Below are 17713 nucleotides of genomic sequence, written 5' to 3'. Positions count from 1 at the left end.
GCACAAAATGAGAAAGAAAAAGCAGATTAGCACAGTTGCTAAAAGGCAGGTTTAGAGCAAGGAGTACTATTCAGAGGTCAGGTGAGCTGGTTAGAGCCCAGTGACTAAGACTGATGATGATAGGTATGTAGCCCCCGAAGCACATTTAGGATTTTGACAAACCATAGGCAGAGATGGGCTTTGTATACAGGCTATACGTATCATATATGTGTACAAACTGTATATATAATCCAGAAATTTTTTAAGAAGGAATTCAAGAGTAGAAGTCAGACGGGACAGGATAAGATGGGATGGGATCAAGACAGGATGTGAATCTGGCCATAAGGGATCTGAAGGTAGTATAGCTGAGATGGGAGTGGATAGAGATGGAGAAATAGAAAGTAGAGATTAAGAGCCTCAATCCCAGTGGGAATACACAAAGAAATCAAAATCTGCGTTTGCAGATACCGAAGACACAGACAAATAAAAGTAGAACTAGCAACAGATCCTAGCCAGATCGGACTGGATGACAGGCAAAAGAATTCAGACAATAACAGGCAAGAGGTGGCACAGAATGCCTATAGTAAGCTGCTAACCTGAGCAACTGAGGTAGGGGCACCTTCTGGGAGTCCAGCTGAGACCATGAGAGCCCAGGGTATGGACATCCTTGCCAAGAATGTTCTTAACCTGAAGTTTGCAGGTTCTTGTCTATTTTTTTTTAAGATTTTATTTATTTATTCATGAGAGACACAGAGAGAGAGGGGCAGAAACACAGGCAGAGGGAGAAGCAGGTTCCATGCATGCTGGTACTTGGTCCTGGGACATCAGGATCAGGCCCTGGGGATGAAGGCAGGTGCTCAACCACTGAGCCACCCAGGCATCCCAGTTCTCATCTATTTTGTGGCAATCTTCCCAATGATTTGGTATAACTTGTTCTTCCCCTTCATTTCCTTAATCAGTTCAACAGGGTGGGTAATCTCTAATGAGCGTCTAGGGAACAATGACACCTACTGTTTGAGCTACTGTAGCTGCAGTCATCCTGCCACAGGAAACCGCAGCAAGTGCAGATTTGTAGCTACTATTTCTTTCCTTTAAAAAAAAAAAAAAAAAAAAAAAAAGGACAAATGGTTCTGGTGAGTTAGGCTAGGGTGGAGAAGTGCTGAAATTACAGAAGACAGTTCTTATTACAGAACACATTTTATCAAGAATGAGAATATATGAGTGCATGTCTATTAATAACAATCTTAAAAACTGGAGGCAACTGAAATGTACAGTAGACTAACGTGGTTCAGCCACAAGTGTTTATAGCAGAGAATCATAATCACAGACACTGAAATTCTACAAAGTGAGAAGTAGAGCAAGGTAGCAATTGAAATGGCCTCTGGCTCCCAGTTCCTGCATCCCACCTTTCTTCCTGTAGCCATAGAAAGGTTCTGGAATCCCCACTAGTGCATTGCAGGTCCCCTGCATGCTCTCCATCTCTATCTTCTACGCCAGACACAGACTCTTGTCTTCATTATAAATAACGCACTTTGTCCCCACTCCAATAGCTGGATGCTTATCTGATCTCATGTATCTGAATTCCTTATGGATCATTTATTCTCCTTCCTCTGACACTGGAGCACTGCCTTGCTCTTATCTTTTGTTTTGATCTGGTCTTCCCGAAGACTGCCCACTCTCAGACTTGCAGCCACTGAGTTTTGCCATTCTACCTCATGCTGGATCTTTCAGAATAAACCACCCCTGAATATTCCACCACTGACCAGTTAGCTATCCCATCCCCAGCCTCTCTGCCTGGCTGCCTGTGGCTGGATTGACTTTGTGAGAGTATCCATCTCAGCTGATGTGTTTCATCTCATTTGGACCTTTCCTCTTGGTCTCCATCCCTGCTCAGAAAAGCCAAAACCCCCCAAACAAAAAACCTTGGCCAGTCAACAATTTTAAAACTTAATACACAGCACTCAATATTCAATATTCCTAGTCATGGAAGATATCCTTTTGCAACCACCAATCACTTTTTATTTTTCAAAGGCACAGTAAATATTATTTTGGATTTTAAAAAGGCCAATTTAGTTTTTCATCATGTTGACAAATTGTTATGAAATTCATGAGTCTAGCAGTAACTGCCCTTTCTGAGCATTATAGGAAGGGAATCTTAAGAAAGTAGGAGAGAAAGGAACGGAAGACAAAGAAGCTACAGAAATGTAAATATATTTAAAACACTTAAACACTCATTTGTTCTTACCAGAGAGTGTGATAAAAGTGCACTAATTTGAAATTTAAATTATCAGTGGACATATTATGTTTCTAGTGCAAAAATCTTAAAGAACTTTAATCATAGTTAGGAATCATGTTTTCTTTCTTCCACTTGAATTCTGTATGCTAGAACAACCCAAGAAAAGTTAATCTCAAAGCAGCCATGTAAATTATTTGAGAACAAAACCAAAAAAAAAAAAAAAACCTCCCTCCAAACAGGTTCATGGTTTACTAACAGATTCTCCTACTTCATGTCAAGTAGATAATAAAAAGTTAAATTAACTTGTACCAATTTCTAAAACTATCCTATAATGCTATTCACAAAAAGTAACCACATTTGAGATTTTAATTTCAGGACAAATAATAATTATTTTCTCATTTATTAAATAGCTCCATTTAGTTAAAATTTCCAAAGAGTATCTGCTGGCAACTTCCTTTTTCTACAATATGAACTCTCCTATACATGTGGGCTAGTATACATATTCACTTTTTTCCTACTTTTGTAGTATTTTAGTTTTTATGACTCTTAACATTAAGATATCAAATAGCTTCTACCAAGAGTTATGGCAAATACATTTTCTTTATATTCTTTAACTTTCATTTTACAAGTACAGAATTTTTTTTCAAAGCCACATTAATCCAAACAATGAAAAAATCACCACGTGAGAAAACATAATTATGTATCTTTCAAGGCCTTAAGACTTATGAACCTATTTTTCCCATCTGCTTTTTAAAAGTATTAAAAAAATAAAATTCAATACTATGTAAAACATAGACTGATATTACCCAGAGGAATAAAAATAAGACAGAGAATACTTCTTATTTGTAGGCATGATCTGGAGCTGCAGTCTTCTGTACTGTGTAAAATTTACTTTCTGTTAAGGTATGATAATCATTTGTTTGATATTACTGTGTGTATTTACATGATGAAGACCAGAGTCCCCATATACTCGGCAACCACACCCTCATGTGTATAGTTGAGGTAACCTACAAACCAGAATATGGTGATTTGGTTGGCAGGAAACCAGAGTGAATCAAATGGACCACCATGTTGTCTCAAACTAAAACCTCAAATGTTCTCTCTTTTGCCACAACGTGATTATGCGATATTTTTTGAGTTGCTGAAGGGCAGAACAGTACTGAAAAGCAGTTACTTGACTAAGATTGAAGTCCTATGACATATTTCTGAACTACTGTTGGTTGAATTAAAGCCTAAATCTAACTCTGAGACTATTACAACAAATCAGATTCAAAAACAAGCTATGTAACATATATCCTGACATTTCTTTAAAAAAGTAGATTTCAAAATTGAGGAGAGGGTTAACATCTACTTTAAATTCTATAAATTCACCTGTTTTAATAGTTGTTATTACGACTTTATAAGCTTTAGAAAATAACCCTAAACTCTGTGAACTTGCTGAATAGTTAGTTTCACACTCCACTACTACTTAGAAAATGATCTAACATAGCTGAGGCTTTGTGCTCACACCCCTCCCCTACCTGCATATATGCATGGAATAAAAATTTTTTAAATGTAGGTTAACAGCCTAATCATTAGGCAGTTTCTGAAACTGACATAGCTACCTTGACATGTTTGAATTTTAAAACAAAATATCTTATTGTAATCTTTTTCACTCTATTAAATTTGTCTTAAGATTTCTTAAACCAAAGATAAGAAAAACACAGCATGAACAATATGGTGAAGGGTTCCAATGAGCTTAGTTTGGCCACACTGTAGAATATTCATTGATAATTATTAAAATGGGGAAATAAACTCAAAGGAGCCTTACCCCTCCTCCATTCCCTGTAATAGAACAACAAAAATCAAATAAATACCTCAAATAGAAAGGTGATATAGGTCTTTCATCTTCTTGCGAACTAAAAGGAAAATAAATTTTGAATTAATTTCTGTTAATATTTTAACATATCAATTTTGCTAAAACTCTGTTCTACCTGTCAAATTTTATTTTGACACATTAGAACTCATCTCACAATGGAGTAAAGTTAGTAAAACACACTCTACCTTGGACCTAGCCAAGGTCAATTACTTCTTTATGGGAGACCATCAAAAGAGGTTTCTCTCAAGATTAGCCTCAGGCAAAAGTAATTCACATCACACTTTCATGAGGAAGCTTTTTACTACCTTATTTCTACAAGCCCAATCCAAGTTCCATATAGAATACATAAACCCTTAAAATGATTGCATACTTAATTATCTCAATAAAGTTAATTATAGCTCATTACCACAATGATGAAAGTAAGAAACAGCCAAGAAAATACTCCTGTTAAGTGTAAACCACTTTAGGAATGATGCCCTAGCAATGAGAGGCACATCAGCAAACACCCCTCTTGTACTTTGTCCTCTGTAGTTACTCTACATATTAATATGGATAACATGTAAGGGCATAAATAAACTTACAGAAGTAGTTTACATTATTCAAATAATGCGATAGTTTACATTCTTCAAACACAATATGAAGTTTGATATAAAAGTATTCTTAAAAGTGTAAGATATATACAATATTTTTTCCTTTAATATGGGTTTTTCTTCTGATAAATGACTTCAGAGCAAAGAATGAGTCTCAGTGTCTGCTGGAGTGGTCTTTGGATTTTTTTGATTATGCATTCATAAAATCTGCTTTTAAACAGCACTCCCCTCAATATATGATTACGTATCTATCTCTACTAATTATGTACATCATTAAACAGATAAAAGTAGAAATATAAACTATTAGATAAAATTAAAAAGAAGTTCTAATTTCTTCTTCTTATATCCCTATGGTTAATCTTGTACACCACCTGGAATATATATATATATATATATACACTCACACACACTACCTTTGGGGAAGCAAGTAGATAATGTTAGCTTTCCCTCTCTTTCAGCTCATTTTTTATTTTCTAAAGGATAATTGATGAAAAAAGTTTGCTTCAGTTGATACTACTATACTGGCAAAATCTTATTACAAAGTTATATTATGAAACATATACAGAAACACACCTGTCATGGAAGGTGAAAAGGTCTTAACATTTTACTTGGAAGATGGCACATAAACTATGACATACTATTTTTCATTCTTTCATGATTTTGGTTTCCAATTTCATTATAGCTTAGCTGTTTTGATGTTTCAGCTGCCAAAGATTTTAATGTTTGCAATCAGTTGTGCCAATTCTTCCCAAGTGATACATAAGTGATGGATCAGCTTTATCATCGACTCTAATGTGAGTGGACTGAGGGCAAAGCTTATAGAGTCAGGCCGCAGAGCTGAAGAGTTAGAGGTGACATCTGGGAAATAAATGTCCAGGTGTCTTGGGAAGAAGCTACCTGGAGCAGTGCTCTCACAGGAGGGGACTGCTTTAAGCAAAACTGGTACAAGAAGCCTACATAGTGGTTTCAAAAAATTTCTTGAAAACACTTAACAAAAAACTTATTAAAAAATGTTGGAATTGGGTTTCCTCTCAAGGATTCACTGTCAAAAAGTACTAGTTATGATCAACACTATGCAAAAAGGCTGCAGTGAAAAACGTGTAACAGTTTTATTATAGGAAAATTGCTTCCATGTGTTATAAAAATGGGCACTGTACTAACTACTCTTTTTTTTTTTTAAAGATTTTATTTATTTATTCATGATAGTCACACAGAGAGGGACAGAGAGGCAGAGACACAGGAGGAGGGAGAAGCAGGCTCCACGCAGGGAGCCCGACGTGGGATTCGATCCCAGGTCTCGAGGATCGCGCCCTGGGCCAAAGGCGGGCGCCAAACCACTGCGCCACCCAGGGCTCCCTGTACTAACTACTCTTGTGCCCAGAACAGATCTTTAACTCTAACATGTAACAAGTTTTAATGAAAATTAACAAGGGTACTTTAGTGAAGATTCAATTAACAGTTTGGTTGGTTTCCTTAGAACTTTGAAGTGCTTTTGGGAGAAGATTTAGAGGGTGCAGAGTTCTAAATACAGCTGTTCCTATTTTTTGGCTAATGTTTATTCTGTGTGTGTGTGCGCTAAATTTCTTTGTAGCAAATAGAGGCAGTAAACATCAATCCTTTCTTCCTTCACATCTTTTCTCTGGCACACATTTATTCATTAGCCAGATGCTCCTTACTGGATGCTCCAACATTAATTAACTCATGTAAATCCTCATCAAAACCCCTCCTGGTACTTGCCCCTCAACTTGAGGAAAGTGGGCTCTGAGTGGGCACATAACATGCAGGTCACACAGCTAGTGATGTCTACGTTATTGTATTACATGTTAGTCCATTTTTGTTATTCACCGTCTTCCCTTCAGTTTTAACCCATCAGAATATGGTGGGATGGACAGGTAAAAACAATTGGCGTGGGCAGCTGGTGGCTCAGCGGTTTAGCACCGCCTACAGCCCGGGGCGTGATCCTGGAGACCCAGGATCCAGTCCCACGTTGGGCTCCCTGTGTGGAGCCTGCTTCTCCCTCTGGAAAGGCAGGCGCCAAATCGCTGAGCCACCCAGGGATCCCCTGCACTGATTTTTAAAGGCAATTTTATGAAAAAATGATTAAGGACAATTCTTCCAAAGAGAACTGAGAAAATAAACTTTTCTGCAAAATTTATATATCAGAATACAAAACATCTGAATAACAGTCACCATTTCTATATTTGCACAAAATGGATTTTTACTATTACAGGCCCCTAAGCATCTATTTATAAAGGTTATTTATATCCGTTCCTGGATTTACATTAATTTTAGGCATGTCCAATGATATTAAATGATTCATAATTTTTGGCCTAAATTTTAAGTTGAGAAATAATTTGACTCACTCTTAATTTTAAAAAATAAGCACAAATCCTATGAATGAGAAAGGGAATGAGTGTCATGAAATTAAGTCAATGACAAACTCTGATTACTTGGAATTCATTCAATTTCCTCCTTGGTCACCAGTATAAACACCAGGTTTTAATTATTTCCTGATTGCTAACTGTGAATAATGGCCAAGCTTAAGCAGCCATTAATTTGTCTTTTTTCTCTTTTTAAAATTGGAACATACATTGAGAGATATGGGCAGCCACCTCATGTATGTCAGGCAATCAGGTGCTTCATGTTCTCAAACCTGTGGTGATATATTCTCTCAAGACAACTACCCCTGGGAAGAATGTTTATCAAATAGACCCAAATAACTGTCCAAACCTAGGAACCTACAACTGAGAAGAGCAAGAACAGATACTATGTTTTTAGGGGGATCCCAGTCTAATGTATTATGTGGCTCAATGCTGGCAAATACACATATATTAATAACACCTAGACTTACAGTTTCTTCACAGGTTGCACTAATTTCTAACCTGAAGCTACAGAATAAAAATGTCTATCAATTTAATTACACAGCAAGCTTATATCATAAATGCATGGCACTTTCCATGTCTGAGAAAAACCAAATACTGGTGGGAGAATCCTCAGAGTGTGGTATTCAGAATGGACCTTCCACTCCTGGATCACACTGATTTAGTAATGAGTTAGGGGCAGATGGGGTTAGATAGGGAAAGATAAGGGAAAGGCCCAGAGTCAGGCTCCCAGGAATCTGTGGGCTCCCATAAACCAAACACCAAGGACACAGAAAGGCCTCACAGTCAGGCTCCTACCCATCCAAGAAAAGAGGTAAGATAGTAAAAACAAAAAATAGACCTGGCTCCCTAGCTCCAAAATGTTAGGGAGTATCCCCCCTTAATGGCTACTAAGTAATCGCAGAAATCCCAGATATAGAGAATTGTTATGGAAGAGATGATAACCAGAGAGAAAGGAACACCTTGTTTGTGCTCATGTTATTTTAAAAAATATATATTGTTATTATGATAGCTATAAGTCCACCATGTTTGTTTTAAATATCTACCCTGAGGGGAATTCCTGGGTGGCTTGGTGGTTTGGCGCCTGCCTTTGGCCCAGGGAGTGATCCTGGAGTCCCGTGATTGAGTCCCACGTCAGGCTTCCAGGAGCCTGCTTCTCCCTCTGCCTGTGTCTCTGCCTCTCTCTCTCTCTGTGTCTATCATAAATAAATAAATAAATAAAATCTTAAAAATAAATAAATAAATAAATATCCACCCTGATATCAACAAGAAATTTACCAAGTTCCCTGGTCAGTTTCCTATAAAGGCCAGACCATAAAAGCCCTCAGTGGCAACCCTGTTGGGACTCCATTCACTTTTGAGAGCCTTCTGTTATCTCTGCTTAGTAAACTTCTATCGATTGCTTACTCTCTGTTGTCCCTGAGATTTATTCTTGACTCTGTGAGACAAGACCAAGCTCTCCTCTATCGAAACCACTATTCCATTCAATTCCCTTTTGAACTGTTCTGATAAATGTTCTAATTAGACCAACCTAATTGGTTATTGTGGCTGGCTACAAAAAAAAAAAAAAGAAAAAAAAAGTCATCTGCATATTTACACATTTAACAAAATTTTCAAGTGATTTGAGTTTAGCTATACTTTGCAATAGTTCCTTGAGTACTGAAGAGTATAAAAAAGTAAATGATAAGGATTAGGTTTTCATTCATGGGAGAAACTAGAAAAACAATCTGTGGGGGGGCTTAACCCAAAACAACAAGGGAGAGCTAAGCTACGGAGCAATAGGATACAATTAAAAGTATGACGTAAACATTTTTTCTGGAATTAGGTTTTTTCCTCATGTTGAGAATTTTCTTAGAGTGATGAGGTGAATAAAGCTAGCACATTTTCTTTCCTTTCTTCCCCCACAAAACCTCAAGTGCCACACTTCCTTGAGCATTTTCAATTTATGCCCAGTCCCAGGCATGAACCTCTCCAGTAGAAATGAAAACAAGTTATTTAATTTAAATTTAAGAGCAAATCAACTTTCCTGACCAAAGGGTTAATGCAAAGAGCTGAAGCTGTTAATATTCACAGGATATGTATTTTTAGCCAACACTAAGAGCTATTATTTTTGAGGCAAAATAAACAGACAAGACAAAAAGATGTTCAAAAATTGAGAACTTTTTTCTCAATAAGATAGGAAAATATTTTTACCACTTTCTTGATCACCTAGTGGAAATTTGAAATATATTGGTTATGGATTGAATTGTGCCCCTTCGAAAGATATGTGGGAACATTAACTTCTAATACCTCAGCATGTCAATATTATTTGGAAATAGAATCTTTACAAAGGTGATCGAGTTAAAATGAAATCATTAGAGTGGGCCCTAATTCAGTATAACTGGTGTCCTTATAACAAGGGAAAATTTGGACACCCAGACAGACATGCACATGGGGTGAATCACCATTTGAAGACAGAGATGTGTCTGTCACAAGCCAGGGAACTCCTAGAACTAGCCGTAGAGAGGCTTGCAACAGATTCTTCTCCAGAGTCTTCAGAGAGCACATGGCCCCGTCAACAAATTGATTTGGGATTTCTAGCCTCTAGAATTAGATAAGTAAGACAATAGATTTCTGTTGTTTTAAGCCAATCTGTTTGTTACAGCAGCCCCAGGAAATGAATATATCCACTAAATTCCACCCCCCCCCCCCCTAAATTCAGATATAAGAACCTGCCAAACAAAGGTGTCTCCATCTTACAAAAAAGGCTGTCTCTAGAAATTCCTTTGTGGACATGCTATGACTAGAATTGATTTCCAACACTGACATGGGGATTTGATTTTCATGCCTGTAGTAAGCTCTCATTCAAATGAAGTATCTTCAATAAGTAGTCCAGATAAAATAGTTTAAAAAAAGTTTTTCAAAGAAAAACTTTTGGCTATGATCCATTTAGAAACACATTTTATATTTTTATGCATATGCATAAAATGGACACAAAGTTAATGAAATTATTTTCACCTTGTTTGGATACTTTTTTACCTTGTTTGGATATTCCCACCGAGTGTGGAGCCCAACATGGGGGCTTGAACTCACGACCATGAGATCAAGACCTGAGCCAAGATCAAGAGTTTGACACTTAACCTATTCAGCCACCAGGCCCCCCTGAGTAGACATTTTCTATTGTGTTACATTTTACCTATGTAAATTATGTTAAATACTGGTCACAACCTGCTAAATTGATTTTATGACCACTAATAGGTCATGACCCACAGTTAAAAAAACACTGTTCTAAAACACTATGCCAATTCTACTTCTCCCTTCCTTGATATATATAATGCACACTCAATGAATGTTGTTGAATTAAGATCTATATTCCCACAGGACAGAAAGAAAACACTCTATCTTTCTCTGCCCCGTTGCCGGAATCAGCTCTGGGCCAAAGTAGTAAAGATTTTGTCCAATCCGGATGGCAGAGAAAGAGAGGGAGGAAATGGTCCCAGATAAATCCAGTAGTGGACATGACAACATAGTTCTAAAAAGCCTTGGGGAAGACAGAGTACTTCTAGGTCTCCTTTAAATGTTCTTTACCTGGTTGAACCACAGGATAGTAACAAGAATGAGACTTGGGGGACACATGGTCTCTTTGGATTCCTTCCGATTTTATAACTGTGGCATTCTTTGTCAACCTGTATCCTGTCTTTTAGATTCAAAAAGCATATTTGGAGGGAACTAAGGAATTCTGTAATTCAGTCCCATTCACTTAACAACTTCCATCTCTGGACGTCCTTTTGATGAATATCATTCAGAGATTTCAGGGGAGTGAGGATGTGCACAGTCAAGGAAGAGCTTCTCATCAGTGAGGGGAGGGTTCCTTTATGCTCCACTGAGTCTCTCCTTGCAGTCAGAAAGTCAGAAGTGAACCATAACTACTGCTGACTGACTGACACAGCCAGGAGGCTCACACTGTACTTCACAGGGGATCTTGGCTGGAGGTATGTTTTGAAGTCACAGAACAGAATTCCTTTTATTACACTGAAGTCATGTTAACAAGCCAACTGCTCTCCTTAAAGAAATTTATCCCTTATCTCCACATTTGGCCAATCACCAAACTGTGCTGATTCTCCCTAAAAAAAAAAAAAAAAAAAAGACAAGTCTCTTGAACTTGATGTTTTCTATTTCTTTCTATTTCCATTGCCTTTGGCTTTCCCAGAACCAGTACTATTTCCCTGCTACCCATACCCGTTTATCCTTAATACTCCATCAGGTTCATACTAATTTAAGTCTCTCCCACTTCCCCATTGCTTTGGAATAAAATCCCAATGTCTAAATCTGGCACAAAAGGTCCCTTCCAATCTAACATACCTCTGTAGACTACTCACTACATTTTTGTAACTCCTCCTGTTTGTATGTGCTGTTCCCTCTGTCTTAAATGCTTCCCCCACCTCTCTCTGCCTGGTAAATATTTCATCTTTCAGGGATGCCTGGGTGGCTCAGTGATTGAGTGTCTGCCTTCAGCTCAGGGTGTGATCCCGGAGTCCTGGGATCAAGTCCTACATCAGGCTCCTTGCATGGAGCCTGCTTCTCCTGTCTGCTTCTCTCTCTGCCTCTCTCATGAATAAGTAAATTAAAAAATTAAAAAAAAAATTCATCTTTCAGCTCAAGTGTCATCTAATCTCGAAAGCCATCTCCAGCACCCTGGTGAGGGAGATGCTTCTTCCTCCAGGTTCTGATATATATTTCATAGCAATAAATGAGCAACACAACACCATAATTCACGAGTTCAGACACTTGCCTCACTTCCTGGATTTGTCTTTATCTTTGTACCACCACTAGCATCTAGAACACTCCAGGTGCTCAGTAAATGGCTGAGTAAAATTAGTATCATCAAGACTTTGCTGAGTACTAACGCTACTGTTTGATGTAATATTTTGAAAACATACGCTGTTTATTATTTGTAAAATTAGTTGGGCCAGCTAGAAGCATTTTCAGATATGTGCATGTTGATTATTTTAAGTTATCTTGTTCCCTTCTATTCAAAACCTAATGAAATCACAACTATGCCATGGGTGTTCTCTCATCCTTAAAGGTAAGAAATTAATTTTTCTTCAATGGCACCTTGAGGTGGGAGTTCCTGCTACTATGCCAGTAATGTAAATGCTGTACTTTCCGTGGTGTAGAGTGAACCCAGAAAAGGATGTGCTCAGGAAAGGTAATATGGCCTTGCCACACATTCTATCTGTTTGTTCTGGCTTGAGAGCAGGAAAAGAAAATTATTTCACTTCACTGCAAACCCAAAGGTTGTTTGGGGCTTACAGAAATTTTTGGTTTAGTCACAAAACTATTTTCAAGGAAGCTGGAAGCTTTGTCTTTGAGATTCTTGTTCAGAAAGGTGATGCTTTTCATTGATTGCCTTAGGGAAGTAATAGTTTAGAATGCTAAATATAGTAACATTCTTTATGGGGGAGCTGACATTAGTTGATGAAAAAATATTTTTACAACATTAATAAATACGTTAAAATATTTTCTAATCTTTAAATAAACTCAAAAGAATATGAGAGGATACCTGCAGAAGAAGGAAATAGTTATTTTTACTTTTAAAAATAATTACCATTTTAACATTATTGATGGTTTGTTATTATATATTTTATTTAACAGATATTAATTTACCAAACTGTTAAGTCTGAATGTGGATTTCTTGAGGGAGACAAAAATATTCAGAAAGCAATGCAAAGTATCCTCTCATGTTTCTTCTAACAAACCCTTCCTCTGCCAGATACAAAAGCTCATTGAGCATTTTTTGAGTGACTACTATGTATCATAGCCAATGACAGGCACTGCAGATACACCAGCTAATAAGGTATGGTCTAAATACTTACAGAATTTATAGGCTAGGGAGAAATAGAAACTTGAAATTTGATAATGATTATGAAAAAGGATATATACAGTTACCAGGTATTGAGGGCTCACCATAATAAGTCAAGGCTTTGGGCTAAGAGCTTCAGAGACCTTTTCTATGATCCTCAAAGACACCCTTGGAGAGAGTGTCACTAACTGGATTTTTTCAGATAAGGAGAACAAACCTTAGAAAGATTAATTAACCAGCTGGAGGTCACAGAGCCATGCAGAGCTGAGCTCCAGACCTTTCACTTAAGCGGTTAGGGGTTAGAGGACATGAGCCAACACTGGGAACGAGTTTTGAGGATCATAGAGGCATTACTAGGAGGAAGATAATGGATAGGGAACTCCTTAACAAAGAGAATGTGTGAAGGCAGGAGGTGGCATGCCGGGAGTTCAGCACTGTGGACGTGGCAGGTGCATGCTAGGTAGAGGCACCAGGGCCAGGCAGGCACTGGAGGTCTTGCTAAGTCAAGGAACTGAATATGAAGGAGAGTCACTTATAAAAATACTACACAGTGTATCAATGGTCTATTCTGGCTGGCGGTTGGTTCCTAATCTTGGTTTCAGGGCTATTTTAATCTAGACAGCGAAGTTATATTTCTTTCCATGATCATTTTACTGACAGCAACATACTTATGTATGATCTTAAGCTCTTTCTTAACCCTTAACTTTTTCTAGTGTCTTAATTCCATTCAATTTGATCTGAGTAAAGGAGTTCTGTTGTTTTTATTTTTTATTTTTTTCTGTTGTTTTTATTTCTATTAAGTTCAAGATTTCTGATTTTTGATCTTATAGTTGATAAGAAGATACATGATTTCCTGATCCCAAACTTTAAAGGTTTTATCAAATGTATTCTGTGTCTCTCCTCTTCTCCAGTGTCCAGTATTTTAATTTACTTAGGTATCTTAATTTTGAAAATCAACTATTTTTTTTTTAAATTTTTATTTATTTATGATAGTCACAGAGAGAGAGAGAGAGAGGCAGAGACACAGGCAGAGGGAGAAGCAGGCTCCATGCACCGGGAGCCCGATGTGGGATTCGATCCCGGGTCTCCAGGATCGCGCCCCGGGCCAAAGGCAGGTGCCAAACCGCTGCGCCACCCAGGGATCCCTATTTTGTTTTTTTTTAACCACCCCTCTCTCCACTATTTCCCATTAACATGCCATTCTTATGCGAGAATTAAATCAGCTTTCACATTTGGTTTGGTAATAAGCTGCCTGCAGGTTATAAGGTAGTGTCCAGAAGAGGCAAATCTTTAGAGACAGAAGGTAGATTAGTGGTTGCCTAGAGTTGGGATAGGGGATTATAGGGAGATTGAGGCTTGTTTTAGTCAGTTTGGGCTGTTCTAACAAGATACCACAGATTGGATGGCTTAAACAATAGAAACATTCACTTTTCACAATTCTAGAGAATGGAAGTCTAAGTCTAAGATTATGGTGTCATCATGGTCAGGTTCTGGTGAGAACTCTCCCTAGCTTGCTGGCTGCCAGCTTCTTGCTATGTTCCCCTATAGTGGTGAGAGGGGAAAGAGGAAGAGGGAGTACTCTGGCCCTTGTATTTCCTTGTAAGAACACCAATCCTATCATGGGAGTGCCACCTCCATGACTTCATCTAAACCTAATTACAGGGAGCCCGGGTGGCTCAGCAGTTGAGTGCCTTTGGCTCAGGGCATGACCCCCGAGTCCTCGGAGCGAGTCCCACATTGGCTCCCTGCATGGAGCCTGCTTCTCCCTCTACCTGTGTCTCTACCCACCCCCCCTCTGTTTCTCATGAATAAATAAATAAAATCTTAAAAAAACCCCACAAAATCCTAATTACTCCTCAAATGTCCTGCCTCCAAATAACATCACACTGGGGATTAGAATTTCAACATATGAATTTGGGGGGGGGGTGGGGAACACATTCAGCTGACAGCTAAAACATACAGAGTTTCTTTTGGGTAATAAAGATATTCTAAAATTGCTTATGTGATGGTTGTACAATCTGTGAGTATACTAAAAATCATTGAAGTGTACACTTTATGCAGGTGAATTACATGGTTATGTGAATTATATTTCAATAATGCTATTATCAAAAAAAGTAATTTCCAGTTCTCTTTAAAGAATAAATAATCCCGGGTGCCTGGGTGGCTCAGTTGGTTTAGCATCTGCCTTCGGCTCAAATCATGATCCCAGGGTTCTGGGACTGAGTCCACACTGGACTCTCTGCTCAGCAGGGGGCCCACTTCTCCTGCTCCCTCTGCTGCTCCTCCTGGTTGTGTTTTTTGCTCTGTCAAATAAATAAATAAAATATTTAAAAAAGATTTATTTATTTCTTAAAAAATCTTTTTTTAAGATTTTATTTATTTATTCACGAAGGACAAAGAGAGAGAGGCAGAGACCTAGGCAGAGGGAGAAGTAGCCTTCCTGTGGGGAGCCTGATGCAGGGTTCAATCCAGGACCCCAGGATCACAACCTTTGTGAGCCAAAGGCAGACACTCAACCACTGAGCCACCCAGGCATCCCAGTAAATAAAATCTTAAAAAAAAAGAATAAATAATCCTTTTAAAAGGCTTTATACAGTACAAACTATTTGTTGGCAATTCATTCTGATCATCACATAAATATATAGGTATCATAGGAAAAAGGAAGGGTAGAAAGTTTTGAGAGTTTCAAGAAATTTGATTCCATCGTATTTTTTAAAAGATATATTTACTTATGTCATGTGTGTGTGTGGGGGGGGGGGACACAGATAGACAGAGAGAGAGAGAATGTTAGCAGACTCCCTGCTGAGCGTGGAGCCTGACTTGAAGATCAGTCTCATGATCCTGAGATCATGACCTGAGCTGAAATCAAGACTCAGACAGTTAACCTACTGAGCTATCCAGGCACCCCAACTCCACAGTATTTTTAGTGACACTTCCTGCAAGCCATTCTTTAGGTTACTTTCCAATATTTATCCAAGGAAATGGAATGCAACGCTACAGTATCACCTTCACTATGTTAAACAGTCTTGTACTTAAGGGATTGAAAGGTATTGCAAATATAAAAATTAAAAAAGAAAAGCAATATACTACTCTTTATATGTGAATAGTTTTATCACTTACAAAAAACTGTCATATTCTATAAAATTGCCCCCATAAGTTATGTCTGGCATTATCACCCCATTTTATAGATCAGGAAAATGACCTGAACAAATTCGGAAGGCTAGCTAGCTGTCAGTATCTGGATTTTTTTTTTAAAAAGATTTTATTTATTTATTCACGAGACACAGAGAGAGAGGCAGAAACATAGGCAGAGGGAGAAGCAGGCTCCATTCAAGAAGCCCAATGTGGGACTCGATTTGGGAAATCTACGATCACGCCCTGAGCCAAAGGGAGACCCTCAACTGCTGAGCCACGCAGGCATCCCTGGATATGTTTTTTTTTTTTTTGATAACAAGTTTACTTCCCTTCCACTGCTTTCCCTACTGCTTTGTGCTGAATACCCAACACCTGTATTTTTTCCATGGTTTAGACAGGGTGATCCCTGGAAAATTTAAAAATGTTCTCATCTTAGTTCATAATATCTTCTTTATTTGGACCAATTAGCAAATATTTAGACTCCAGGGAAACCGTAACCATCCTATGAGAGTAGAGCTCACAGAGATCTTATTTGTTCAAATATAGACTAGATTAGTAATGAAGTCTAAGGTTAGATATACAACTCCATAAGGGTTAACCTAGATTTGAAGTGAGGCAGCTTTTAACCCCTCCTTAGACTGTCTCTGTGGAGGGGGAGGCAGGCCAGCAGGGAGTGCTGCTATCCAAGTGTCAACAAGTTAGGAAAAATATGGGCTTATAGATAAATTAACTGGTGGTGTCACCACCACAGGCAGTAGAGGGCTCTCTAACACTACAACGTAAGATACATAAGCAGAACCATCATTACCTGGGGTGTTTCCTGGTGAACTCTCATACCATCCCATGTTACCAAAGTTTTCTTGTTTGCAGAAGGTTATTCTAACTACCAACACTTAGTAAGATCAGATGAATTTTGCTGAGAAGAAGTTTCAGTGAAGTGTTTCCATGCTGGGTCCCTAATACATGTTAATTAACCCTGTTTCTCTCTGTCTTCTCAAAAGAGCCAATGCAATTTGGAATTACAATGTATTTTATCATCATAAAAGAGGCAATCAGTAACATATACTGTATATCGAAATCTGAAAGAGTAATGAACAAGAAAATTACATAAATGTTCTCAATCTCAGCTTCCCACTTGGGTCAGTAAACCAAGCAAAGAATAGGATGCCAACACATGAAAGCTGATGTAGATGCATTAAAATCAAAGGAATCTAAATTAATCATCAGTGTTCCTAACTTCATCTTCCATTATCATTCCTTGTGGATATAAATTGAGTTAGTAGTTAATGAAAAAATCTAGCAAATCAAAATACAGTTGTGAAATTTGAGAGTTTTGTCGTAGACATAAGACTCAGGATTAAGATATGTTTCTTAGCCTATTAAAGTCTTTCTATACATAAAATAGAGATCCTACCCATAGACCCACAGTATATGAGGAAAAAAGTCAGCTGGGATATAAATCATGCAAAGAGACTGAGGTATACATAAAGCCTAGAATCTGATAAAGCATACTATCTCTTTAATGACAGAAGGTAAATTTAGTCACCTAGAAAAGAAAACTTTTTTTTTTTGAAAGTAATCTCTACGCCCAGCTTGGAACTTGAACTCATGACCTTGAGATCGAGAGTTGCATGTTCTACTGACTGCACCAGGCAGGTGCCCCAAGAAAATGTATTTCAATTCTCAATATGG

The 17713-nt window shown here is 38.0% G+C and overlaps 1 protein-coding gene across 22 annotated transcripts in view; it reads right to left on the bottom strand.

Annotated features, from left to right (window-relative positions):
• FAM13A (family with sequence similarity 13 member A) overlaps nt 1-17713 on the bottom strand; it is a 346947-nt gene that overhangs the window by 81687 nt on the left and 247547 nt on the right. For 12 of the 22 annotated variants that reach the window (XM_072755665.1, XM_072755668.1, XM_072755670.1 and 9 more), the window contains one exon: nt 4072-4113. The exons of the other annotated variants lie outside the window; for them this stretch is intronic. In XM_072755665.1, the coding sequence (XP_072611766.1) occupies nt 4072-4113 (42 nt within the window). The remainder of the gene's footprint in view (nt 1-4071; nt 4114-17713) is intronic. 22 annotated transcript variants of the gene reach the window in all.

This window comes from Vulpes vulpes, chromosome 4 (assembly GCF_048418805.1).
Source record: "Vulpes vulpes isolate BD-2025 chromosome 4, VulVul3, whole genome shotgun sequence".
Taxonomy (NCBI): domain Eukaryota; kingdom Metazoa; phylum Chordata; class Mammalia; order Carnivora; family Canidae; genus Vulpes; species Vulpes vulpes.
Note: the sequence above shows the minus strand (reverse complement) of the source record. Positions and strands in the feature narration are given on the sequence as shown.